Raw genomic sequence first — 26,323 nt, 5'->3', positions numbered from 1 at the left:
CTTCTTTTATATAAATAGACATAAGAGTTGTAGTTTGTATGTTTCTCTTTGTTGTTGCTTACTCTCGATAATTTTATCTTTTTGCAGTGTTTTAATGTAACTTGTGTATCGTATATATGTTTTTCATTGTGCAACTGAATAGTCGCCACGTAGCATATCACTTTTTTTGATTTTTGCTTTTTGTCTCGCTTCTGCAATTGCTTTTCAGGTTCCTCTCCTCTCTTAAGCTATTTCACCTCTGGTTGGCTCGCAAGATTACCTTTTTCACTTTTCTCTTCTTTTTGTTGTCTTCTTTTATGTAAATAGATGTAAGAGTTGTAGTTTGTATGTTATTCTTTGTTGTTGTTTACTCTGGATAATTTTATCTTTTTGTAGTGTTTTAATGTAATTTGTGTATCGTATATATGTCTTTCATTGTGCAACTGAATAGTCGCCACGTAGCATATCACTCTTTTCGATTTTTGCTTTTTGTCTCGCTTCTGCAATTTATTTTCAGGTTCCTCTCCTCTCTCAAGTTATTTCACTTCTGGTTGGTTTGCAAGATTATCGTTTTTACTTTTCTCTTCTCTTTGTTGTCTTCTTTTATGTAAATAGATGTAAGAGTTGTAGTTTGTATGTTTCTCTTTGTTATTGTTTACTCTGGATAATTTTATCTTTTTGTAGTGTTTTAATGCAACTTGTGTATCGTTTATATGTTTTTCATTGTGCAACTGAATAGTCATCATGTAGCATATCATTCTTTTCGGTTTTTGCTTTTTGTCTCGCTTCTGGAATTTCTTTTCAGGTTCCTCTCCTCTCTTAAGCTATTTCACTTCTGGTTGGTTCGCAAGGTTATCTTTTTCACTTTTCTCTTCTCTTTGTTGTCTTCTTTTATGTAAATAGATGTAAGAGTTGTAGTTTGTACATTTCTCTTTGTTGTTGCTTAATTTCATTAATGTGTGTGTATTACATTAAGACAATGAGCCTTTTTGGATTGGCTTGTTTTAAGTGCTTTTAAGTGAAAATTGCTTTTAAGCCATTTTGTAGTATTTGAGTAAAGTAAAAAAGTGCTTTTAAATACATACTTTTAAGCTAAAATAACAAAACAAGCCAAAAGCTAAAAGTTAGAATTCCTAACTTATGGCTTAAAATCTATTTTGACTTAAAAGTTACTTAAAAAAGCACATCCAAACGGGCTCAATGTCTTTTTTTGTTCTTCATATTTTAAGACAATAACTAAATTGCTAATGTTTCTTGGAGACTATGTCCTATAACAAGCTTGGTCTTGGAACAACAGGCTTGCAACAAAGAGATATCGAGCAGTAAGGGAGTTAATGCAGATTAATACTCTGACAACACAATATACCTACTTAATACATGCTTCAGTAAAAGACGTGTTTAGATCAAGAGCTCACTTCTGGGTTCTAGCCATGCTATTCACCATATATATATATAACTCCTTCCAAAACTTATGTGTCGTTCGCTTTTTCCTTTTTTGCAGTTTTCTTGACTTTAATCGCTCTTTGGTTATTGTAATGATAAACTGCCTGCAATACTGTGGTTACATAATTTCACAAACAACAAAACATAATATCGCAATTAAAACACATAAAGAACTATTAAGGCACGTCGCCTTTTGGAGTTTGGACACCCATCCTAGCCAATGCGCAAATTATTCATACCCAGACGGCCAGACTCCCCTATTGAGCAGTCATCATAGAAGATGATATTTTTATAACAGCAGCAGCCTTTTTGGACAAGAATTATTCAGGTTAACTGAATATAGTAGTAAAATACAATAGATTTAATAGTGACCTATTATTATATGACAAAAGAAATTGTTAATTAAAAGCATAATTAAAAATTAGCATCAAATCTCTGAAAGCGTCAACATATATCGGTCTAACTGCCCTTACTTTTGCTTCTAATTTCTTTTTTATTGTCAGGTCAGATGGAGGCAAAAAATAAGAATTACTCCTATGATAGGAAGAAGTGTGAATTATTTAACTTTTGAAGTTATTCAACGTCATTGCAACAGTTGAAAAAATTGCTTAGTACTTCAGCATCATTTCAACAATAACCAAAATTGTGTGTTTCAATTTATATGAACCTATTTCCTTTTTAGGTCAAGAATAACTCCTTCCCGTACTTGAAATCAATTTACCTTTTCGCAATAATTTATATGTGCCTCATTTTACACCACAAGTTCAAAAGTCTTCTTTTTTCCCCCTTAAACTCCGTGGCTATAGCGCTTGGGCCCGTGTTGAACACGTGCTTACTCCACCTAGTTTGCTAACAGTACTCCCTCTGTTCCAGTTTATGTGAACCTATTTCCTTTTTGGTCCGTTCCAAAAAGAATGAACCCTTTCTAAATTTGGTAACAATTTAGCATAAAGTTACAACTCTACCCTTAATGAGAAGCTTTTATAATCACACAAATACTCTGGACCCCATTTGGACATGTTTAAGACCACAAATTCTAAAGTCTTCATTTTTTTCTTAAACTCCGTACGCAGTCAAACAGGTTCACATAAATTGGAACGGAGAGAGTACTAGATATATTTTCTAGTTATGACTTGTCTACTCTCTCTTTCTTTTCTTTCACTTGGGCTAAATATATGATACAATACTAAAGTGCTCAATGTTGACAATAAAGTGCCTTTGAGGTCCAGTCAAACTTTTAGCTTTTGGAGTTGTTTTACACGATCTCTCTTTTTCTTTCCTGTTATATAGAAAAAGTTAGCTAGCTGGGAAAAATGAAGTTATGTTAAACACTAGATGGTGGTTAATTGTCCACTTGTAAGTTGTAAGGAGTGAAGTAGGGGTGAGTATAGATAGGGCAAAACCGAAATTCGATTTATTTTGATTTTTGATTTGTATTTTCGGATAACATATTGAATTTCGGATTTAATTTTTAAATTTTTGAATTTCAAATTGAATGTTGAATATCCAAAAATTCGAAATTAGTTTATTATCCATATGACAATAGTAATAAGTCAAATACCTTACCTATTAGATATTGTGTCATATATTCAATATACTAATACTAAGTTACTGTCATATTAATACTTTCATTTGGACATGATTTTACTATTTCTATTTCTTATCAGCCCCTATTAATACTTTTTGCATTTTCTTGATGATGATTTCATTACTTGTATACTTTATTTAGATGATTGCAGTGTGAATGCTGAACTTTATAGGTAATTTAATATGAACACTTCATTTATATGTTCATTTTTATAAAAAGAAGAAGAAACATATCAACTTATAGGCTCAAAATCAAAAATTCGTAATACCCAAATCTATTAAATAAAACTGAATTTAGAAAATCAGATTCAATCTTAGCTTATTTGAATCAGATCTGGATTGTTATTTCTTCGATCAGTCACTCGAAAATCCAAACCGAAATTTTCATATCTAACGTGAACTGCCCGAACGCCCACCCCTTTAGAGTGAAGGGATCCAATTGCAACATCTTCAAAGTACTGGGGTGTAGCTGAAAATACCTACCAAAGAAACGTAACGGATCAACGGTACATTATTCGTCTTCTGCCTATAAAAACGGAGTCCTAATTTAACTGTAAAATTCTCGCTTTCTCCTCGGTCCTGTCCAGAATCTGAATTGCAACGTGTATCTCTGAGGTAAAGTTTATCCTCTTTCTCTACTTCAGTTGTGCTCTAATTACCTCCCTATATGTATGTATATATTTGTGCATTTTGAGCTGATCTAGGGTTTTTTGTTAGGGATTTGGTGAATCATGGCATCCAAACGGATTCTCAAAGAGCTCAAGGATCTCCAGAAAGATCCTCCTACCTCTTGCAGCGCTGGTGATATTTCAAACCCTTTTCTTTTTTCATTTTACTTCAAATTCCGTTTTTGATCTTCAGTTTTCTTGCTGCCTTTATTAATGATTATGTATTTGTGAACTTTTTTTACTTTCTTTTACTAGTTTTTGCTGCTGATGCATGCCAAAATTATCATTTTAGTTGCTCAACTACATGATTAGATGGTTAACATTTTTACATTTCTAACTTGGGAAAGTGCATAAAGTTGAAGGTTTTTTTAGGTCCTTTGCACTGCACAAACATAAATTGATCCTAACGACCTGTTCCGGGGTGGGGGGCCGGAACTTGTAAATAACCTGCATATGGTAGAGGTGACAGCCTATCATATCCAATCTCATGCTTGAGACTTGTTTACAGTCTGCATCTATTAAGTTGTTTTCTGATTCTTTATGTGTTCTTACATCTGTTGTTTAAGTTGTTTTTTGATTTTTTGTGTGTTCTTACATCTGTTGTTCGTATCATGAGTTTCTGAGCATCTGTTTGTAGTACACCCAGTTTTTCAGACACTTGTTTAAATGTCATCATGTGGCAAGTTGTTCTCTGATTCTCTGTGCTTGCTTATGTTATCCATATTAGGCCCAGTTGCTGAAGACATGTTTCATTGGCAAGCAACAATTATGGGTCCACCTGACAGCCCTTATACTGGCGGAGTGTTTCTTGTTACCATTCATTTTCCACCTGACTATCCATTTAAGCCACCGAAGGTATTATATTTGTGTTGTGTTGTTGATGACACTTGACAAGTTGCCTGTTTGTTTGCTTATTGACATGATATTTTTGAATTTTCGATAGCTTATTTGGCAGAATCGAATTCGCTTATCATTTTCTAGGCTTGTAATTTTATTGTATCAACTGGATTGAAATGTCTTTGTTCACTTTAATAACTTTTAAGGTAAACATATATATTAAAGCTCAACTCAAATAGTGTCAACTTTTGACCGTGATCCTTTTCATTTCCCCTACCAAGTCGTAACTCAGATCGTAAAGGGTCAACGCCTTCATTCAGTAGGTCAATCAAATTTAATTCGTGTTAGCTTTTCCTTTTTTTTTATATATAAAAAATACCTATGTGAATGACTTGTTTGCTAATTGGATTTATACATTTGTGCACAATAGAAACTTTAGCTATGCTTGAAGAATTAGGTTGGCAGTGGAAAAGGATGCCATGAAAAATATGGAGATTAGAAAGCTTGTGGTCCAAATGGTATCCCCTTAGAGGTTTGGAAGTGTTTTCAAAAGTTTGGAGTAGGATGGCTTACCAAGCCATTCTAAGAAGTGACAGGATATCCGACTAGTGGACAACGAGTACCCTGATTCCAATTTATAAGAACAAAGGAGATATTCAAAGCTGTGCGAACCATCGTGACATTAAACTTATGAGTCATACGATAAAACTCTGAAAAAAGTGATAGAGCGTAGACTTAGGGACACTACAACACCGATCGAGAACCAGTTTGGATTTATGCCCGGTGAATCTACAAGAGTTATATTTTTGCTAAGAAAATTGATGAAAATTTATCGTGAGTGGAAGAAAGATGTGTACATGGTGTTCATTGACGTGGAGAAAGCATATGATAAAGTGCTAAGAAAAATCCTTTGGTGGGTGTTGGAGAAGAAAGGAATTCATGTTAAATATATAAATGCCATAAAGAATATGTATGAAGGAGCCGCCACTAGTGTTTAGAACAACAGCAGGAAATACAAAGGAGTTTTTGTAGCCGTGGATTTACATCAGGGATCGGTATGAATGAGCTAATCAATACATTAAAATATGAAGTCACATTGTGTATGCTATTTATTGATGATGTTGTGATAGCCGATGAAACTAGCGAGAGTGTCAACCAAAAGCTTAAACTATGGAGAAACACTTTAGAGATCCAAGAGTTTTTAGGATAAGTCCATCAAGAATATTTGGAAAATGATAAATGCTTGTATATGTTGGAGCATATGGAATGAAAGAAATAGAAGATGCTTTGATGGACTATCAACTCCTGACCACACCCTAAAAGCTAATTGCCTTATGTATTTATTTAGCTGGGCAAATGTTTCCCTATAGAATCCCCTGAAACCTTTTTGAACTTTGTTAGCTCTTTGTATCTAAGATAGCATGTCTATGGTAAGTTAATATGTTGGTCTTTTTTGCTTTTTGAAGCTACTATGTAGCTTTTGCTTCTTGTAATATTTTGCATCTTCTTGATGACATCAATGAAGCCAATTGTTTCATAAAAGAAAAGATAAGTAGAAGTATAATTGAGTATATGTACTGTAAGTTTAGTTAGCATGAGAAGAGTGAAGTAAGTGAGATTAAACGCACACAATACAAATATCTAGGCTCGTTGTTTTAGGAGAATGAATGATAGATAAAAATGTTACGCATAGAATCAAAAGCACATGGTTAAAATGGAGAAGTACTACCGGCTGTTATGTGAGAACGATGCTTACTAAAGTGAAATGTAAGTTCTATAGAACAATTATAAGACCAATAGTTTTATATGACACACATGTTGTGTTGCTAAAATCCAACACATCCACAAGATGAGTTTTGTAAAGATGCGATGATAAGACGGATGTGTGGTTATACAAGATTAGATGAGATTAAAAATAATCACATACCCCAGAAGGTACAACTAGCACATATTGAAGATCAAATGAGAGAATGTTTAATGCCATGCGTCAACCTCTTGTACCAGTCCGTAGATGTGAAACCATGATGATTGAAAGTGTTAAAAGAGGACGAGGTAGGCCTAAAATCATATAGAATGGAGTTGTCTTGAAATACTTACAATCTTTTTGATTTGATGCAGACTGAGCAGAATATAAGGCACAATGGACGAAATAGATTTGTATAGGCGATACTAATTAGTTGGTAATATATTTTAGTTATATTACTGTGTTTACTTTAGGTCCTATGCTTAATAGGAGTCTTTTATCCTTGTTAAAAATTATTATGCCAATAGAAAATATGGAGTACTTTTATTTTTATTTCTATTTAATATAATGTTAGCCTGTTGATCAAGAAAATTTTTTGGCCGTAGATTAATTTAAATGGCCGACCCAACTTATTTAGGATTGAGGCGTAGTTTGTAATGACTTGTTTGCAAAGAACTAAAATTAAGCTCAAGTTAAAGAGCTGGAACTGAATTTTGAATTATGTAGGTAGTCATGGTGTATTATCATCTTCGAATGTGTTATAAATTCTTAGATGATGCTAATATTTTATATTTTTGCAAGAACATTTTTTTTCTTCATATTTCTAATAGTGTAGATTTTTTACACTCATTTTTGGAGGATTTAATAGAACTAGCCAACTAGGCACATCGCGTGATGGTATATTAGCTTTAAAAAGAAGTTAATGAACAACCCATGAGTGCAATTTTTGCACACTGCTTGAATCACATAATGAAATCTCTCTTCATATCTTTTAACTGGGCATAATATGTTCTTTGATCCATCTGCCAAAGCACATAATCAAGTTTTGAAGAAATTTTATGTGCAAACTCGTAGAGGAACTTGGGTGTCTTCCCTCTACAGGATGTTGTTCTGCAACTTCTTTACAGGATGTTGTTCTGCAACTTCTTTGCTTTTGTTTCTTTTTATTTTTTATTTTTTTCCCTGTGGACAAATTTCTCCTCATTATATGGGATAAATGTCCAGGTAGCTTTTAGGACAAAGGTTTTCCACCCAAACATCAACAGCAATGGTAGCATTTGCCTTGACATTTTGAAGGAACAGTGGAGCCCGGCACTTACAATTTCCAAGGTTAGTTGTATTTCCTGAATATCGGTTACCACTCATTCGACATTTTGAATTTGCATATTTACACCTTGAGATTTTTGAGGACTAGTATTCTCCCTAATTGAATAAAATGTCCTTAAGGGAGTGAATGGCAGAATGGTGCAATGTAAATATTAGATCAGTAAGATGTATATGTCCAAAGCTACTATCTATTCCTTGCTTTCCTTTTCGTTAAATCAGCCTCAAATGGGGAGGATTCCTGTGTATATTCAAATTTATGGTATTGTCTTTCCATGTGGCCAAGTTTGTGGAGTAGTTCTAGGTTAATTCAACTGAAACAAATGCAGAGATTGAAATTATATTTTTCTGATGCCTTCTTTATGGTGCTTAGAGGTTAGTAAAATAAAAATGTACACAGCTTCTTATAGATATTTAAGTGACGCGAGGTGGAAACCGATATCTGATATTCTGCCCCTTCGTTCAAATTTTAAAAGTTGAATACCAGAAGCAATCGGCTCGTTTCAAAGTAAAACACCCATTATTATTTTGTATTGGTAAACAGAGCAAGTGGGTGCTCAATTTGTTCTTTTTGCAATACCATTAATCATAATCAATTAATCAAGTGATGTCAGGTATTCATCAGATCAAATTTTAGTGGGTGTATTATAGAAACTTAATTAATTTGTTCCTTGCAGGTATTGCTGTCAATCTGTTCTCTGTTAACAGACCCTAATCCTGATGATCCATTGGTGCCGGAGATTGCTCATATGTACAAGACTGATAAAAGCAAGTACGAAACAACCGCCCGGAGCTGGACTCAAAAGTATGCCATGGGTTAGTTGCTGTGACCATCTCTGGAGGGGCTCCTTTTCTTCTGTGGTATTCTGTATATCTATTATGTATTAAGAAATGGTGTTCTTATGCATAATCAACTCAAGGGGAAAGGTTGAACAGGCCCCTCTTGTAACAATTTGATTTGCTGTTTGTTTGCAAGAATCTAATGGTTTTGAAACTGTATGATGGGTTCAATCTATGTGTCTTGACCCTTTTCATCTGCACTTAGTTATTCACTTACATTGAGAGCATCCCCAAACTTTTTCGATGAAGTTAATCTAGGGGGTTTCTCAAGATTACAAACCAAATGGGTAAGTTGCGAATCTACATCTCAAATTACTTTTATTTGGTATGCAAACAATTCGTGGTTATGATGTTCGAACAAACAGCCAATTGCAGCTACAAACAAATCGAGGAGTCGCTGACAGAGCGAGGACAAAAACATTTTAAAGATGTCTTGAAAGGTCATGGTGTTTTAATCAAATTTTGGTCACTACGCAACCAATTTATGTTGCCATGCATTTTAAGCGTTTCGAGGTATAATATATTTTTTTTGGTTGAAGGTAGCTGAACTTTTTATTTCAGTTGAACATGTCAAATGTATGTCAATGTATGGTACTTGCGAGGTTATAGATTATAATTGACATTTGACTGATTGACTAACTTTTTCCTGCCCGTATTATCCTAGGGTTAGTTCGGATTTTACAATTATCAAACCAAATCAATTGTGTCGGATAATTAAATTTAAAGACCAAACCAAGCCAATAAAACTAGGATTTTTCACTCTCGATTTTTCTCGGGTTTTCAGATTTTTTCGGGTTTTTCCGGTAAAATCTTCGTAGAACAAAACATATAAATTATGCTCAAAATATTTCTTTAGTCCTAGTAAGATACAACTATATAAAGTATTTTCCAAGAAAATAATACAAAATATGAGATATGTCATGGCATTATCCTAAAATATTCAACAATAAAATTATGTAATATAAATATTGCTAATTAAAAGGCCATAATAAAAAGAGAAAATGCATAAAGATCCCATTCAACTTGTTCTGAAAAATCATTTACACACCTAAACTTTACGGGTGTCCTATTACCACCATATCCTTATCCAAGATGAATTTATTTAACCCCTAAAATGCCACAACCAAATTCTACCCAAGTAGTGTTTACACGCGCTGACACGTGACATTTTCGCAGGTTTTTTCATTTTTTTTCTTTCTTTGACCGGAATAATCGTCCCCCTCCCCCAACCAAACCTTTCTTTCTCTCCTTAAAAATATTCCAAACATTTTTATCAACTTTTCCAGCTTGCCTAAGACATTTCGGTCACATTTGTCGGATCTCCATGGGCAACCAAATTACAATTAAAGAAGTGACTTTTTTAGAAAAAGTTTTTTTGATAGAACCTTTGCAAGAGAAACTAGCTGACTATATTGACAAGAAAATGGTCTCTCTTTTTAGGTTTTTCTCGTCAATTTTTTTCTTCCATCTTGGTTAAAAGATAAATATATAAAGTAAAGTTAATATATAGAGCAGAACCGCAAAGCAAGTGGAAACTAAGAAAGATCCAATAAAGTGTTGGGTTTTCGTTTTCACCTAGGTTGTTTGCTCCGGTCAAGCTGTGAAGAACAATTGGAGGGTGGAGGAGATAATAAAATAGATGTAGAAAGAGCTATCAATCTTTAATTTTTGTTCTGTTACGATTATGATTGTATGGTGTTGCTCTCTTGTGACAATGGAGGAAAGAGAAAGAAGAAAAGGAAAGAGGAAGGAGAAGAAAAGAAAACAGGAAAATGAAAATAAAAAGGGTTAGTATTACACCAAATACAACTAATTAAGTGTAATTAAATGTAACAACCAATGAAAAATTAACATCTGTAAAATTTAAGTAGCTTTTTATATTTTCTCAGCCTTCCACGTGCTTTGAGTAAGGTAAAATTAGTTTCTCTGTCACCTCACCTTTGAAGGAGGTACTAATTTTACTTTGAATAAGAATAGGGTGGTACTAGGACACCCGTAAAGTTTAGGTGTGTAAATGATTTTCCAAGACAAGTTGAATTGGGTCTTTATGCATTTTCTCTAATAAAAATAAACATAATCTAAGAGTATTAAGTCATACTAAAATAAATAGACTAATAAGGGAGTATTAAATACATGACTAAACGCTAAAGAAAAAATAAAAATAGGTTATGCATTTTATTTAAAATATTGCAAAACAAAAAATAGATATTCAATACATTCTCATTCGTAGTATTGAATTAAATTTCTTTTGTTAGAATTAGTATTGATTTGATTTTGGTTTGGGCTTTTGTTAGTACTATTTAATTTACTAATGTTAATGGCTATAAAACTTATTGGAATATTCAAAAGTTCTAAGTCCAACCTTGAAATAATACCTCAAAAAATAAAATTATAAAATCTTTTAAGAAATATTTATAAATTACATCACAATAAGTATATTTATATATTAAATATATCTAAAATTTCTATATATGTAATGTCGGGTTGGTTTGGTTTCGTTTTGACTTTCTTTAGTTAAAACCAAACCAAACCAAACAAATTATGGTCGGTTTTTTTTCCAACACCAAACCAAATCAAACCAACCCATAGTCGGATTTTTTTCCTCGGTTTGACTCGAATTATCGGGTTGGTGCGGTTTGTTGGTTTCCTTTGTACACCCCTAATTTTTAGATTATCAAGATTAACCTGTTGGCTACATCTTTGGTTGATCATTGTGCGTTTATGACTATGCCATACTCAAATTAGAAATAGGGTAGGACCGACAACTAGCTTCTTGGGACTCTAGTAAGTTTATGATAGCGTGCTATTTGGTTTTAGGTTTTGGTCATGAAAAATTGATTCTTACATAGACCATTATGTTATGTAAAACGCGAGACAAGTGAAATGCACGAAATATTATATACTGTTGTTGGCGATATGAGTGATGCAGGCTAGGGTTTTCTTGAAGACATTTCTTAGTCTCTCATTTGAGACACAAAGGAGCTGATAAGTGGCACATAGCAATTGCCACGTGGAAGAATCTGAACCATTGGACATTTTCAATCTCAACCGTCCATGACAGTTGTACCCTACTAAAATAATTCTGTGTACATATTAAGTTAGTTAGGCAGTTATATACAGTGTATAAATACAAGTACTTGTACAGTTAGTGGACAATAATAGAAAATTACAACTTGGGATATTTTGCTCTCAAAATGTCTAGAAGCTTCCTATAATTTTCAATGGTATCAGAGCTAGATCTTTTCGATCTAGATTTAGTTTCTTCAACGACAATTTGTCAATCTTTCTGGATTTATTATCCAGTTTCATTTGAATTCACTGGATTCTACTCCAATTTCTATGTCAAATCCTGTTTCGCTGGATTCTGCAGCGATTTCTGTAATTTCAGGTATAATTTCTAATTCTGAATCTGCGATCGTGACTCCAATGGAGAAAATTAATTGTGATCATCCATATTATTTGTATGCTTCTGATTCCCCTGGTATGGCACTTGTATCTCCTCCTTTTGATGATCTGGATATGAAGGATGGAGAAAATCAGTGTTAATTGCATTATCAACAAATAATAAATTGGGTTTCATCACCTAGACCTAAGGATGGAGCACCAGAACTTAAATATTGGATTAGATGCAATGATATGGTGTTTGCATGACTGCTTAATTCTATGACAGTTGAAATTAGGTCAAGTGTAATTCACTCTAAATCAGCAAGGATTTTATGGAAACAGTTGGAGGACAAGTATGGTCAATCCAATCTCGCATAGTCATTTGAATTGCAAAAACAATTGTTAGAAACTGTGAAAGGATCAAATAATATTGCAACATATTTTAACAAAAGGAAAGCTATATGGGATGAAATAGAGCTGATTGATTCTAGAGTTGTATGCATTTGTGTAGACTGTAAATGTGACTCACTTGAGAAAAATCATGCTATTGAAGAGAGACAAAAATTGGTTCAGTTTTTAATAGGGTTAAATGAGACATATACTGGAATTAGAGGAAGTATAATGATGATGCACCCTTCCCCTACAATTGACAGATCATATTACTTACTTTTACAAGAAGAGAGACAGAGGAGTATACAAAATATTGCCCAATATCCTAGTGAATCTAGTTCTTTTGTTGTGCCTGGGCAGCATTTTGGTCAAAGTAGACAGAAATCTAATATGAATGCAGGAAATGGACTCAATTCTTATAGAAGCAATCAGGAAAATAGAAGACTTTCTTCTGTAACTACTGCAAGAAAGCAGGGCATACCATTGAGAGAGATGCTTCAAGCTTCATGGCTATCCACAGAATTCCAATCCTGTGACCAACAGGCAGCCCAAATATCATTCTTTAGCTCAAGGGAATGCAGTATTCTCTGAAGAAACTACAGGCAGATGAATACAAGTGAAAATGAAGCTACAATTGGAATTACTCAAAATCAACTTGCTGAATTAATGGACAAGCTTCAACAGGTCAAATTTGGTCAACACAGTGCATCATCTTCTGACACTCAGGCAACTGCCAATTGTGCTGATATATTCCTACCTCATTCTGCTTCTTTTCCTAAGCCTACCAAAACTCATTTCTGGATCATTGACTCTGGGGCATCTGAACACATGAGTTTTGATCTTACCATTATGACTAATGTCACACTTCTTGCTAAACCTATCAATGTCACTTTGCCTAATTCTCAAAGAGTTAGAGTCACTCATGCTGGTCAAGTCACTGTTCATCCCCAATTGACCTTACACACAGTCCTATTTGTACCAGATTTTAAGCTCAACTTAATTTCTGTACACAGACTTTGTAAACAGTTTCATTCTATTCTTACCTTTAGTAATTCTTCCTATTTCTTGCAGGGACTTTCTTTGAGGAGGCCACTGGTTCTTGGTGAAATTCAGGCTGGATTGTATCTTCTTCATTCCACTCATCAACTTGCAGAGTCTTCTGCTCCCCTGCACACACAAAATAAGACTTTAGTCACTCCATTTACTAAATTTGCTACTTTACCTTCAGTATCTAGTTCTAATGCTTCTATGTCTACTTCTGTTGTTTCTTGCACAAATTTGTGGCATATTAGATTGGGGAATTTGCCTCCATCCAGTATGAAATACATTCCTAGTTTTATGCAGCACAGTTCTAATGTGACTGAGTTTCCTTTTACTGTTTGTCCAATGGCCAGACAACATAAATTGCCTTTTTCTACTAGCATCAGTTCTTCCTCACATGCCTTTGAATTGATTCACATAGATACCTGGGGTCCTTACAAGACTTCCACTCATGATGGTTTTAAGTATTTCCTTACAATAGTAAATGACTGTAGTAGGGGTACTTGGACTTATTTGTTAAGTACTAAAAGCAATGCTTTCACTATTTTACAGTCTTTCATTTCCATGGTTGAGACCCAATTTAACACCAAAATCAAAAAGATTGGGTCAGACAATGCCTTTGAAATGGGTAGTAGCATTGTTGCCACTGATTATCTTCTTTCCAAAGGCATCATTCATCAGACATCCTGTGTGGCACCGCCACCCTCAACAGAATGGGGTTGTTGAGCGAAAGCACAAACACCTTTTGGAAACCTGTAGGGTTTTGCTATTTCAGTCTCAAGCCCCCATTTGTTACTGGGGTGAATGTCTCTTGACTGCTACCTTTCTCATAAACAGGTTTCCTACTAAACTTCTTAACTATAAAACTCCTTATAAGGTTATGTTTCATAAGGCTCCTAACTATACTTTTCTTCGCAGTTTTGGTTGCCTATGTTTTGCCTCTACTTTATCCCACCATAGAGGTAAACTTGATCCTAGAGCTGATGCTTGCATCTTTCTGGGTTATCCTTATGGTAAGAAGGGTTATAAACTACTCAATGTTCCAACTCGCAAACTCTTTATCTCCAGAAATGTTGTCTTTCACGAAACTATCTTCCCATTTTCCTTTTTACAAGATCAACCTCCACCTCTATTTCATGTTTCTCCCTCATCCTGTGATCCTATTCCTATTTCTCCTACTACATTCTTTCCTCCACCTTCTCCTGCTACCTCTCCTGGTTCTCCCCCTTCATCTACTCATGTTAGCCAATGTACTCCTTCTACTGTATCTCCCTATTATGTTCCTTCTTTGCCTTCTCCTAATCCCCATTCTGATTCTCATATTACTTCTTCTTCTCCTACCTTTCAAACTATTCTACGCAGGTCTTTTAGGGAGCATAAGGCTCCTACCTACCTAGCTGATTATGTTTGTGGAGTTGTTCATCTTACTGATGTCTCCACTTCCTGTTTTCTTTCTCCTGTACTTCCACAACATTTTTCTTTTGCTACTCTATCTCCTTCCAACCAGAAACTCCTAAGCATCCTACCTCATATTCATGAGCCTAATTCATATTCTGAGGAAACGTCACACCCAGGTTGGCAGGAAACTATGGGAAAGGAAATTGATGCTCTATTAGCCAATGAGACTTGGGAAGTTGTTCCTTTACCTGTTGGGGGGAAAGCCATCCCTTGTAAATGAGTTTATAAGCTCAAGTTGAAGTCTGATGGGAGTGTAGAGAGGTTGAAAGCTCAGCTTGTTATTAGAGGTGATACACAACGTGAAGGTATTGATTTTACGGAGACTTTCTCCCTTGTGGTCAAGATGACCACTATTCGATGCATTCTAGCTTTGGCAGTTAAGAAAAGTTAGGGTTTGTATCAATTAGATGTTAATAATGCGTTTTTATATGGTGATTTACATGGAGAGGTTTATATGAAGTTTCCAGTTGGGATTACTCCTCCTGCTCCTAATATGGTTTGTCGTTTAAAGAAATCTCTCTATGGTCTTCGTCAAGCTTCACAACAGTGGTATGCTCGTCTCACTGCTTCTCTCAATTTTAAAGGTTTCAGTCATTCCCTAAATGATTACTCCCTTTTTTATAAGAAATCTGGGGATTCTATTTCTTCGGTGTCTGTGTTGATGATATACTTCTTACGGGTAACAATGTGGCAGAACTAGATGATTTGAAATTGTTTCTAGATGATGAATTCAAAATCAAAGACTTAGGACACTTATCTTATTTTTTGGGAATAGAGGTTCTTCGTGAGTCTTCTGGGCTCATCCCGACTCAGCGCAAATTTGCCCTTGAGCTTCTTTCTAAATTCGATTGCCTTGGCCTGACCTCTACTTCTTCCTCTCTGGATCCTTCCGTTAAGTTGCATGCTGATGATGGTACTCTTCTTCCTGACCCTACTGTGTATCGTCGCATTTTTGGGAAATTAAATTTTTTGACACACACTCACCCAGATTTGAGCTTTGTCGTTCAGCACTTGAGCCAATTTATGCAGGCCCCACGTGTTTCTCACTTATCTGCTGCTTTCCACTGCCTTCGTTATCTGTTGCTTGACCCTGGCATGGGCTTGTTCATGTCTGCTGCCCCGTCTCTTGATTTGATGGCTTTTTGCGACTCTGATTGGGGTTCTTGCCCGGACTCTCGCCGTTCTATTAGTGGGTTCTTTATCAGCCTTGGTAGTTGCCCTATTTATTAGAAATCCAAGAAACAACCGTCTGTTTCCCTCTCCTCCGCTGAGGCTGAATACAGATCTATGCGTCAGGTGGTCGCTGAACTCACTTGGCTTGTTCGTCTGCTTGATGACCTTTCTATTCCACCATCCTTGTCGGTTCCCCTTCACTCTGATAGTCAGGTGGAGATCCACATCGCCACAAATCCGGTCTTTCATGAACGCACGAAGCATGTGGAGCTTGATTGCCACTTTGTGCGTCAGCAGTTTTAGGCTGGTTTAATTTCCTTAACATTTGTTCCGTCACACTCACAGTTGGCCGACGTCTTCACCTAACCCCTCTTTGGTCCACTTCATCATTCTTTGTTAGGCAAGCCGGGGGTTCTTTCTTCACCCTCCACCTTCGGAGGTGTTGGCGATATGGGTGATGCGGGCTAGGGTTTTCTTGAAGACATTTCTTAGTCTCTCATTTGAGACACAAATGAGCTGATAAGTGGCACATAGCAATTTCCACGTGGAAGAATCTGAATCATTGGACATTTTCAATCTCAACCGTCCAAGACAGTTGTACCCCATTAAAATAATTTTGTGTACATATTAAGTTAGTTAGGCAGTTATATACAATGTATAAATACAGGTACTTGTACAGTTAGTGGACAATAATAGAAAATTACAACTTGGGATATTTTGCTCTCAAAATGTCTAGAAGTTTCCTATAACTTTTCATAGTGTTGCAATTCAAGTAAGCCCGGTTTAGTTCGTTTTATTAGAGTTCAGTTTTAGATCAATTGGCTTGATTATTTTCTTCGATTGGAGCTTATAGGTTAGGCTGTTTTTTTAACACGGAAAAAAGGAGCTTCAAATAATATATTTATGTTAAGTTGCCTTAATAACTTTCTATACAAATCATAATCATCTTGAAATTTGATAATAGCAAGTATACCAACCCTTTATATAAAGAAAAAGCCAATAAGAAAAAAGAAACAGTAATATAGTAATAGAATTACCTGCGCGAGTAAAATTTTACCTGCGCAAGTAAAAAAAATTCTCAAACTTCAACTATGGTGTTTGAGCATAGAGCAAAGGGCCGATGGACGTGAGTAGAGCAGAATAATTAAGGGCTTTTTTCATTTTTAGCCCGCGTCAGAAACTATTTATATGATAGTCGAAAAAGTGTATAAAATTTGTATAATTTTTGTATATAATTTTATATAACATACAGAATGTGTGTGTGTATATATATATATATAAATATATATTTTTCCGGATATTATTTTGAGAGCGACTATATAGTGTCATTTCTCTAATAATTAATTTGTTTAGTTTAGTTACGATCAATATGGTATCAAAACCAGACTTTCACAATATGTTGGTGTTTTGCTCTGAGCGAGGACGTTGAATCCTAAGGATAAGGTGTGTGACACCCATGACAAACGACAAGCCGATTAGGGCAGGTCAAAGATGATTGGCAGACTTGCAATCTAACAAGCTTCCGAATAAGAATTGTATATGACACCTTATGCAAATCTCGCACCAGAAAGGAAGGTAGAAGTCAATCTTAATTAGTTCATGAGGCAAAGCACAAGTTATCATAGTATGGCCATTTTTGAACTCGATAATGGCTTCGGCCTAAAGGACAAATTTGAGAGATCTATTAGGCTAAAACGACACTATAGATTTAGACAGTGACAAATATGAGGGGGAAGTGCACGGTTAGCCACTAATAAGACATGCATTTACTTTTAAGCTACTGTTTAAATTGTCTTTAGTTTTTAGTCACTGCTTTAATAGACTTTACCCGCCCGGACGAAAATACCCTTATGCTCATAAAGTTCAGGACCAAGTGTCCTTAACTTATGAGCTTGTTACTGTAAGTTCAGGACTAGTTGTCCTTAATTTATGAGCTTGTAAGTCTAAGTTTAGGACTAGTGTCCTTAATTTTTGAACTTGTAACTCTAAATTCAGGACTACGTGTCCTAAACTTTTGAACTTGGAACTCGAAGTTCAGGACTACCTGTCCTTAAATTCTGTGCTTGTAACTCTAAGTTAAGGACTGTCTGTCTTTAATTTGTGTACTTGTAACTCTAAGTTAAGCACCAAGTGTCCTTAATTTTTGAACTTCCAACTCTAAGTTCAGGACCAAGTGTCCTTAACTTATGAGTTTGTTATTGTAAGTTCAAGACTAGTTGTCCTTAATTTATGAGCTTGTAAGTCTAAGTTAAGGACTACATGTCCTTAGTTTTTGAGCTTGTAACTCTAAGTTCAGGACTACATGTCCTTAACTTTTGAACTTGTAACTCTAAGTTCAGGATTACATGTCCTTAATTTCTGTGCTTGTAACTCTAAGTTAAGGACCAAGTGTCCTTAATTTTTGAACTTCAAACTATTAAGTGGCAGCAAAATCTCTACTTTGCTTAGAGAGTGCAGTTTGCGCCCGGTCAACGATCTTTATCTGAATTGTTTCTCCATGTTTACAAGCTCTAGGTAATATTGAGTTAATGCAACTGATGAAATACTGTCTCCCACAAGCAGCTCCATTGTCCCAAATCCCTTCCCCAGCTGCTGCAAAGAAGTTGCTTGAAGGAAACTGTGTTGCATCACTTCCATAACATTCAGTAGCTGTTAAGTAATCATTTTTTTCTGTAATAAATTTAGAAAGCAAATCATCACAATTGTTTATGGGTGTGATGAGTGCTTGCCTTTATTTGGTGGAAGTGAAGAATGCTTGTCACCGTAATTTGCAGTTTGTTCAAAAGCATCTTGGCTTTTGAACAATGTAGCCCACCTTTGCGAATGATAACATGTCTCTGCATCGAACTTGAGAGAGAAGCGAGGGTTTGGGAAGAAAAGCAATGGAAAAAAGGGTAAAAATATCTTTTTATATTACTTTTAATAGAGTTGTGATTATTTTTGCTCAATATTAAAATTGCTGGATAAAAAATAAATACCACATTTAATAGTGGTTACCCCACGCTATTTTTACCAAATATGAAACATTATTCATATGTTGATTGTTGAACTTTAGTCTTAAGCTGATGATTTAATCGATTATTGGGTTTGGGATGTGGCTAATGTCAGGATACGTTTGGTTTAGTGGTTAAGGCTCAAGAGCCATATATAAAGTACAAAGATAATCGGATTTTCAGATTGCGATTTCCAAAAATGATGCTCCATTGATAACATTTACTTAGATGCTTGCTGTCTGATTTATAAAACAGGTTATTGAAAATATTTTAGGATAACAACTTTTGATCCCTCAACAATAACAACAACGACCCAATATAGTCCCACAAGTGGGGTATGAGGAGGGTAGTGTGTATGCAGACCTTACCTCTACATCATCGGGATAGAGAGACTATTTCCGATGTGATATTTAATTAAACACATTTAAACTTCAATTAGCTAAATATGTGTTTTTGGTCCCTTCATATGGAAAATATGTACTAAACATTTAGACTATTTGGATAACTATGTTACACTCAAATATGGAATAGAAGTACAAACTTAACATCAAGCATGGATAGATTTAATGACGTAGTGGTTAATAGAGATCACAAGAAGAGGGATCAATAGAGCATATTTCAAATAATTGAAGGCTAAATATACTCAACCAGATATCACAAGGATTAAAATTAAAATTTATCAATAATTATGGGATTAATAGCGCAAATTTCCCAAATATTTTATATATTAGTTGAATAATTTTGATTTTTTAACCAAAATAGTAAACATTATTTTCGAGAAGTATATATCCCCTCTATGTGGAGCATTCTTGAAGAAGAAGAAAATTTCTGTGAACACCCACTGTTTATGTAAAGAAAAACAAAACAGGGGGCAGAGATTCCAGAATTTCTCCTAAATTCACACTTCCCTTCACCTCTCACACATGCATTAAACCCTAATTCACAAAATCCTCATCAGTGACATGGACGCCGCCCAAAATCCTTTATGCGCACAAGAAACACTCGATCTTCTAAATTGCACCACTGAGAAGCCTTACGATAAGGAGAAATGCCAACGTCTGCTCGAATCCTTGCGCCAATGCGTCCTTAACAAGGTAATTAAAATTTATTATGGTGTGAGCCTCTTTTTAAAAAAATATGTTTTGTGATGCTTATTATTGGTTTTGATTCTGTTCCTTACTGTTGTTTTTTTTAACTCCACTTGAATTTTGATCTGCATTTTTCACCTTTGGGTGGCTAGTTAGGCGAATAGCTGGATAATCCGTCTAGAGGAACTGTAATTAAGGGTTTTAAAGCAGAAGTTCGTTGTTTTTTTAAACTGAATTAAGTTATAACTATTGCAAGGGGTGACTTAGCGGTCAATGAGTTGGAGTTACAACTTTAGGACTCAAGGTTCAAATTACTAAGGCCACCTATGTGAATTTTCATGTGCTTAAGCCTTGGTACACAAAGTTGTCCAATACTTGCTGGAGGGGTGTATTAGGTACTCAGTGGATTAGTAGACCTATGCGCGAGCTGAGTTGGACTCAGCTGTTAAACAAATGCAAGCTAGTGGATTTCTTGTTTTGCACTATCTTTAGATTGTATAAACTACCTGTTGAGTGAAGCAAAATTCATTTTATATCTAGAGTTACTGGCTTTTTTTCATACTTTATGGTGCAACTTTTAGATCATGGAAAGGATCAGGGGAAAATACAATCATTAAGAAGTGCCTAACCCTTATTGCTTGTGCATTTTAGATATGGAAGAAAAGAAAATGAGGTTCTAGGAATTGTTTCCGGGGAGTGATAGAAAGATTATATTGACGTGATCGAAGCATGATGTTTCCATAGGTGCATATAATACATTAGATAGTGCCAACATACAAAATTGAGTTATGAGCGATTTTTTTAATAACATTGGTGTAAGGGACTGCTTGCACGCTCCTCGATTATTCTACTGGGTACCTGCCACCTCCCACCAGCATAACTACCTTGTAATTTTGTCCGAGATGATGCATGTTTTGCGGTCTTGGCAAATGAGTCTCATATAACGAAATTAACCAATCAAACCATATCAGGAGTTTTATCTCGTCAAGAGAAACACAACAATGAAAATCTCATCTTATAATCCTCCACCTACACCTACATGCTTGGCTTGAAGTCTTTCTGCCAACAATGCGAATGTTCACTGCCGCTCATTCTTGTCTAAACTGATGTCATACAGCCATTTCACTTACCTGATATGTCTAATCAATAGTCACACACCTAGTCGGCAAAGTTTTCAGAAAGTTGGCTGGAGTTTTACTATGTTTGATTTTATTTTAGCATACTATTTTGTCATATTCAAACCAGAGACAAAATATTAATTGTGTTCATAGGGGAGCACGCTTTATGGAGGGAGGTAGTAGTAGAGAAGTATGGTTTTATAGAAGGAGGGTGGTGGAGGACTAAATCTATCACGATCTTGTTTGGGTGTACTATGTGGCTGAATATTATGAAGGGGAGGGAAGATTTCAGTGATCATATTACTTTTAGGGTTGGGGATGGGAGAAGAATTAGCTTTTGGAACCGTAAGTGATTAAGTGGTGTGGGGAGGATGCATTGAGGGTTTCATTCCCTAATGTGTTCAGAGTTTCGAACCAAGGTGATTTGTCATCAAATTCAAAGGGTGCAAGAGGAAGAAGTACTCTTGGGATCTAAGGTTTAGGAGAAATTTACTAGACTCAGAGTTGGGGGATTTCCAAAGGTTGCTGGAGGTACTATATAAACAGATCGTACATGCATCCAATCAGGATTCATGGAGATAGGAGCTGAGGAGTGATGGCTTGTTCACGGTCAAACCTTTTTACCAGAAGTTGCTGGTGAGAGAGAATACATGTTCGCCACACTTATCTGTTTGGATCCCAAGGATGCCTAGGAAACTGTGGTTTCTCACTTGGATGGCAGCGAGGGAGGCGATTCTGCCGGCTGAGAATATGAGGAAGAAAAATATTACTTCTGTAGTTGGTGATGTATGTGTAAATGTTCGGATGAAGAAGTTGATCATCTTTTGGTGCATCGTAGGGTGGTGTCGGGTCTGTGCCTTTGTGGAGGGTGATCTTGAACTGGTTTTGTATAAAGTGGGTGATGCCAGACATTGTTAGAGATGTGTTGCATAGATGGGCTAGTAGACGTAGGAGAAGAAGACAAAGGGCATGGAAGGCTACTCTACTAGCTCTTATGTGGGTCATATGGAGGGAGAGAAACACGAGAGCATGTGAGGGGATTGAAAATGATTTTGTACACTTGAGGAATACTTTTGTCTTTGATCGCTTTTTGGTGCACCCATGAAACTCCTATTCATAGAAAATCATGTTTTGTTGTAGCCTGTAGGTTCTCTACTTTTTGGTATACCTGTTGTATACGGGAGTGTTCCCAATGTTAATTAAGTTATTTGCCACATAAAAAATAAAAAATCCGTTGTGTTCGTAGCAAACAGTTTTTGATGAAGGTGTATTGGTTGGAAGTTTGAAGCACATGAGGATAGGTTGTAGAATATGTCTAGGTTTATTAGGCAACCGCTTCATTAGTGTAAAGTAATTAGGTAATGATTTATTGTTATTAAACAGTGACTTAATTGCTATAACATAAATTAAACAACTCTTTTAGTAATGTCATTTGGCATTAGGAATTGCAGTAAACAAGGCATCATTGTATGTACAAATACACAAGAATTAAGAAACACATTCTCAAACTTTTGTTCCTCTCTAACTTTTTCCCCAAAGTTACCGTGATTTTCTAATCCTGTAGCGATTGCAACTTGGGCTCAGCTTTTCGGGAGTAACATAATACAACAACAACAACATACCCAGTATATTCCCAGCATAATAGAGATTCGGAATTCTAAATTAGCAATCCAAATAATTATCCTTTTGTTTTCAGTTTGTGTTGCAGCTTTTGTTTCTAAATGCAAGAGAAATTTATCAAAAATTGATTCCAATAATGATTTATTAGTAATTTTATCATGTTAAACCTTTCAATTATCTTATATCAAGAAATCATTATGCTTTAGACTAAGGTTTTTGAAGTTTTATATGGACGATATGATCAAAAGAAACCTTTTCCCTGCAAAATCTGTTTGGGTTAGGTGGAGAATTGTGAGCTCGTGTTTGTGTTTATAGGTACAATGTGCTAGAAAAATGTGCAAAGACAAAAAATAACTTAGCGGTGGATTGGTGGTAGAGAGTGAATACATTTGTAGCGGAATTTGACCCAGTCGGCTGATTTGGTGCAAAACACATGGATTTGGCCTAAATTAAATTATTGAAAATGAATCTCAAACTTAGGCCAATTTACAGTTTGTAACCAAGATAACCACGTAAGTCATGTGCATTACCAAAGATGCACAAACAGTCGTGGAAAGCGGTCATTATCATTAAAAAAAAGAAAGGAGAGAGTGATGAGAAAGAGAGACGGGTAGGTGGTGGTAATAAATTGTTCCATGTGCTTCTATCCTTTCAGTTCTTCATATATTACTGTTGTCTTGTAAGTTTTCATCCTAAAGAAATTAGAACGTCCAGATCATTATTGGATTTGTAGAAGAGTGAAGAAACACTTTAAATTGCTTTGTTAAGACTTCCTTTTTGCCTTTGGTTTTCTGTTTGATATCTTTCTAATTGATATTATTAACGAGCCATTTTGTTTGTTTTGTGTATCTATTGGCAATGTGATTATATTTCCATTCCTGTTGCAAATGCTACTTGTGCCAATCAATAATTAAAAAAAATGCTACTTGTAGAGTGAATTCACCATTTACAGTTTTGATTTAAGGCCTAAGTGTGTTGAGCTCCAAGGAGCCTTCCAACTATCTAAGCAACTAGGGGTGGGCATATATCGGGTAAAACCGATAACCCGAACCGTTAATTCTTTATTGGGTTATCGGTATTGGGTTATTGGGTTAACGGTTCGGTAACTGGTTAAATTTTTTTTTATTGGGTTATCGGTTCGGGCTCGGTTTGCATTTTTGTTATTGGGTAAAAACCGATAACCCAATAAGAATGATGTAATTTACTAATTTACCCTTAAGTATATACTAGGGTTATTTATTTTCCTAATTCCCTCTTCAGTCTTCAGTCGTTTGTCTCTCAGTTCTCATTCTTATTTCCGTCGCAGCCCCCAAGAGTCAAGACGCAAGACTCACCACCAGTTCTCCGCCAGACATCAGTAGATACTGCACAGAAGTGGGAGCGTGCTTTTGTTAAGAAACAACAAAAGTTGGCAGTTTACACGTTCTGGCAGTTTGATTTCTTTGTTTTATATATTGCAAATTTTTTTAGTTTTATGTTATCGGGTAAACCGATAACCGAACCGATAACGATATATAATCGATTAACCGATAACCAATATCTTATCGGTTTGGTTATCGGGTTATGATATTTGTAAACCGATAACCGATAGACAAAACCGATAATGTTCAAAACCGAACCGAACCGACCGATGCCCGCCCCTATTGCTAGATACAACAACACTCCTCAATACCAAGCAAGTTAAGGTCAGCTATATGAATTCTCGGTTACCATGTCACTCTCACTCTGTTTAAGCTCATCAAATATCTTGCTAGATGTAATTGCCAAAAGCTCATTATGGAGCATGTTCCTGTTGTTAGTTTATTTTCTGTATGCCGCAATCGGCTTCTTTAGTAAAGGCTAATTCCTGAAAGGAAAATTACTCTTGTGTTGCAAAGAAAAATATATTAATGAACATTTGGTTTTTAGATGTTCTTGAATGAGGCTTTCTGTTATGCATCTAAGCAGAAAATATGTATAAGAAACTTGTATCAGTCTCTGTTCCAGATTTGGATGAAATTTACTCCTCACATTCAGAGGCGGAACCAGGATTTGAGCAAGACGGGGGCACACCACTGTATGCTAATCACCAGCGATATATATATATATATATATATATATATATATATATATATATGCTAATTTTATATTTTATCGCAGAGAGAGAGAGAGAGAGAGAGAGAGAGAAAGAGAGATTTCTTCGCAAAATGGATACTATGGGAAGAGAAGGAATAAAATTAATTAAGTTGACTATTGTGTATTAGTACTAAACTATAAATGAAATAAAAAAGAAGATAAAAGTAAAAAAAAAAAAAAGCAATTTGTTATTAAATATAAATTATATTGTATTCAAAGAACTAAAATATTAATAAAGTTGACTATTATATATTAGTACTAAATTATAATTGAATTTAAAAAGAAGAAGATAAAAGTAAAAGATAAATCAATTTGCTATTAAATATAAATTACATTTTACTCAAAGAATAAAAATAAAAAGAGGAGAAAAAAGCTAAAGGGGAGTTTCGAACCAACGTCCTCATCATAGTTGGGAATTAAAGGGCCCAAAGTAATCACTTCTCTCATCCACCTCTTTGTTTTAGGGGGTACACTTAAAATATTTAAGGGGTCCCATATATATGTACAAATATATATAATATGTATATACAGGATTTATGCCGAGGCTAACGGGATCACGTGACCCCTCAAGCCACCATGTAGGTCCGCCTCTGCTTTTAATCATACTCCAACGAGTCTAAGCACTCTAATGGTTATTTCAGTGGGAGATGCTATATGTTTTAGCTCCTTGTGCATAGTGGTTATTAGGCTTTCATTATCAGTAATTTCATCTCCTCTTGCAGAAAATAAAGAAATTCTTGCTTGCTGAAGTGATCTTTGGGAACACAGAAGGGACCACTGAGAAAAGAAGTTAATCCCTGGTGGAGTCAGAGTGTGAACTGTGATGTTGAACTCTTGTAATTCAGACCACTGGGTACCTTGCTTGTCTAGCGCAATAGAATTTTAACTGCTTGTGCTAACAGAAAATAGATTTTTGACGTGTAAAATTATGTCCTAAATACATTGCTGTCATTTCATTTTACATCAAGCATTTTAAGACTTTCTTAATGATCAAATTTTAGTTTCCTCTTGATCTGAAAAGTATTACGACATAGGGTTTATGCTAGATTTTTCCTATTCAACACTTTGTTAGGTAGAAGTTGTCAGTCATTCTTGGTATTGGTGGTACAATTTACAGTAAAGGTTGACGGATTGACGATAGTATGCACAAAATTTCCCTGCTAATCAGATACAGAATGAATGCTTAATGTACGACTTATAAATTAGATAGAATTTAAGGGTCCACCAAACTCTATAGAGAACCAGTTTCAACAGAATACACGCACACTACAGTAAGTAAATGACAAGAAGAATTTTACGTGGAACATTCTCAGTTCAATGGTATTAAAAACCACAACCTACCCTTGTAGGATTTCAACTTCACTACTGAGCAACTTTCAGATTACAACATATGCAACCTAGGAATTAACTTTTTAATCCCTTACTAACTTGTAATACTCTATTACAAGCTGCATTGTAATAATTCTATTACAAAGATTTTACAACTCGACTAACTCTAGTCAAGACTCAAACACATGAGTTT

At 35.3% G+C, this 26,323-nt stretch overlaps 1 protein-coding gene and 1 non-coding gene across 2 annotated transcripts; both read left to right on the top strand.

Annotated features, from left to right (window-relative positions):
* The first annotated feature begins 3,492 nt into the window (after nt 1–3,492).
* LOC107760016 (ubiquitin-conjugating enzyme E2 28-like) lies at nt 3,493–8,619 on the top strand. The gene is made up of 5 exons (XM_016578036.2): nt 3,493–3,624; nt 3,727–3,810; nt 4,405–4,532; nt 7,483–7,587; nt 8,259–8,619. Exons 2-5 carry the CDS (start codon nt 3,741–3,743, stop codon nt 8,400–8,402), a joined length of 447 nt encoding a protein of 148 aa, XP_016433522.1. The 5' UTR covers nt 3,493–3,624; nt 3,727–3,740; the 3' UTR covers nt 8,403–8,619.
* A 10,891-nt stretch (nt 8,620–19,510) lies between these two features.
* Nucleotides 19,511–24,603, top strand: LOC107820054 (uncharacterized). Its single transcript, XR_012703964.1, has 2 exons — nt 19,511–19,954; nt 23,993–24,603. It is a non-coding gene; the product is annotated as an uncharacterized LOC107820054 (transcript).
* Nucleotides 24,604–26,323: the final 1,720 nt, after the last annotated feature.

The sequence above is a fragment of the Nicotiana tabacum genome, chromosome 20 (genome assembly GCF_000715075.1).
Source record: "Nicotiana tabacum cultivar K326 chromosome 20, ASM71507v2, whole genome shotgun sequence".
Classification (NCBI taxonomy): domain Eukaryota; kingdom Viridiplantae; phylum Streptophyta; class Magnoliopsida; order Solanales; family Solanaceae; genus Nicotiana; species Nicotiana tabacum.
The sequence above is the reverse complement of the archived record's forward strand: the minus strand, read 5'-3'. Positions and strand labels throughout refer to the sequence as shown.

Excerpts from the sequence above, each read along its gene's own strand:
- LOC107760016 (XM_016578036.2), top strand. The coding sequence starts at position 3,741 with ATGGCATCCAAACGGATTCTCAAAGAGCTCAAGGATCTCCAGAAAGAT. Across the intron at positions 3,811-4,404 it reads TCCTACCTCTTGCAGCGCTG|GCCCAGTTGCTGAAGACATG; the intron begins GTGATATTTCAA and ends TATCCATATTAG. Across the intron at positions 4,533-7,482 it reads ATCCATTTAAGCCACCGAAG|GTAGCTTTTAGGACAAAGGT; the intron begins GTATTATATTTG and ends ATAAATGTCCAG.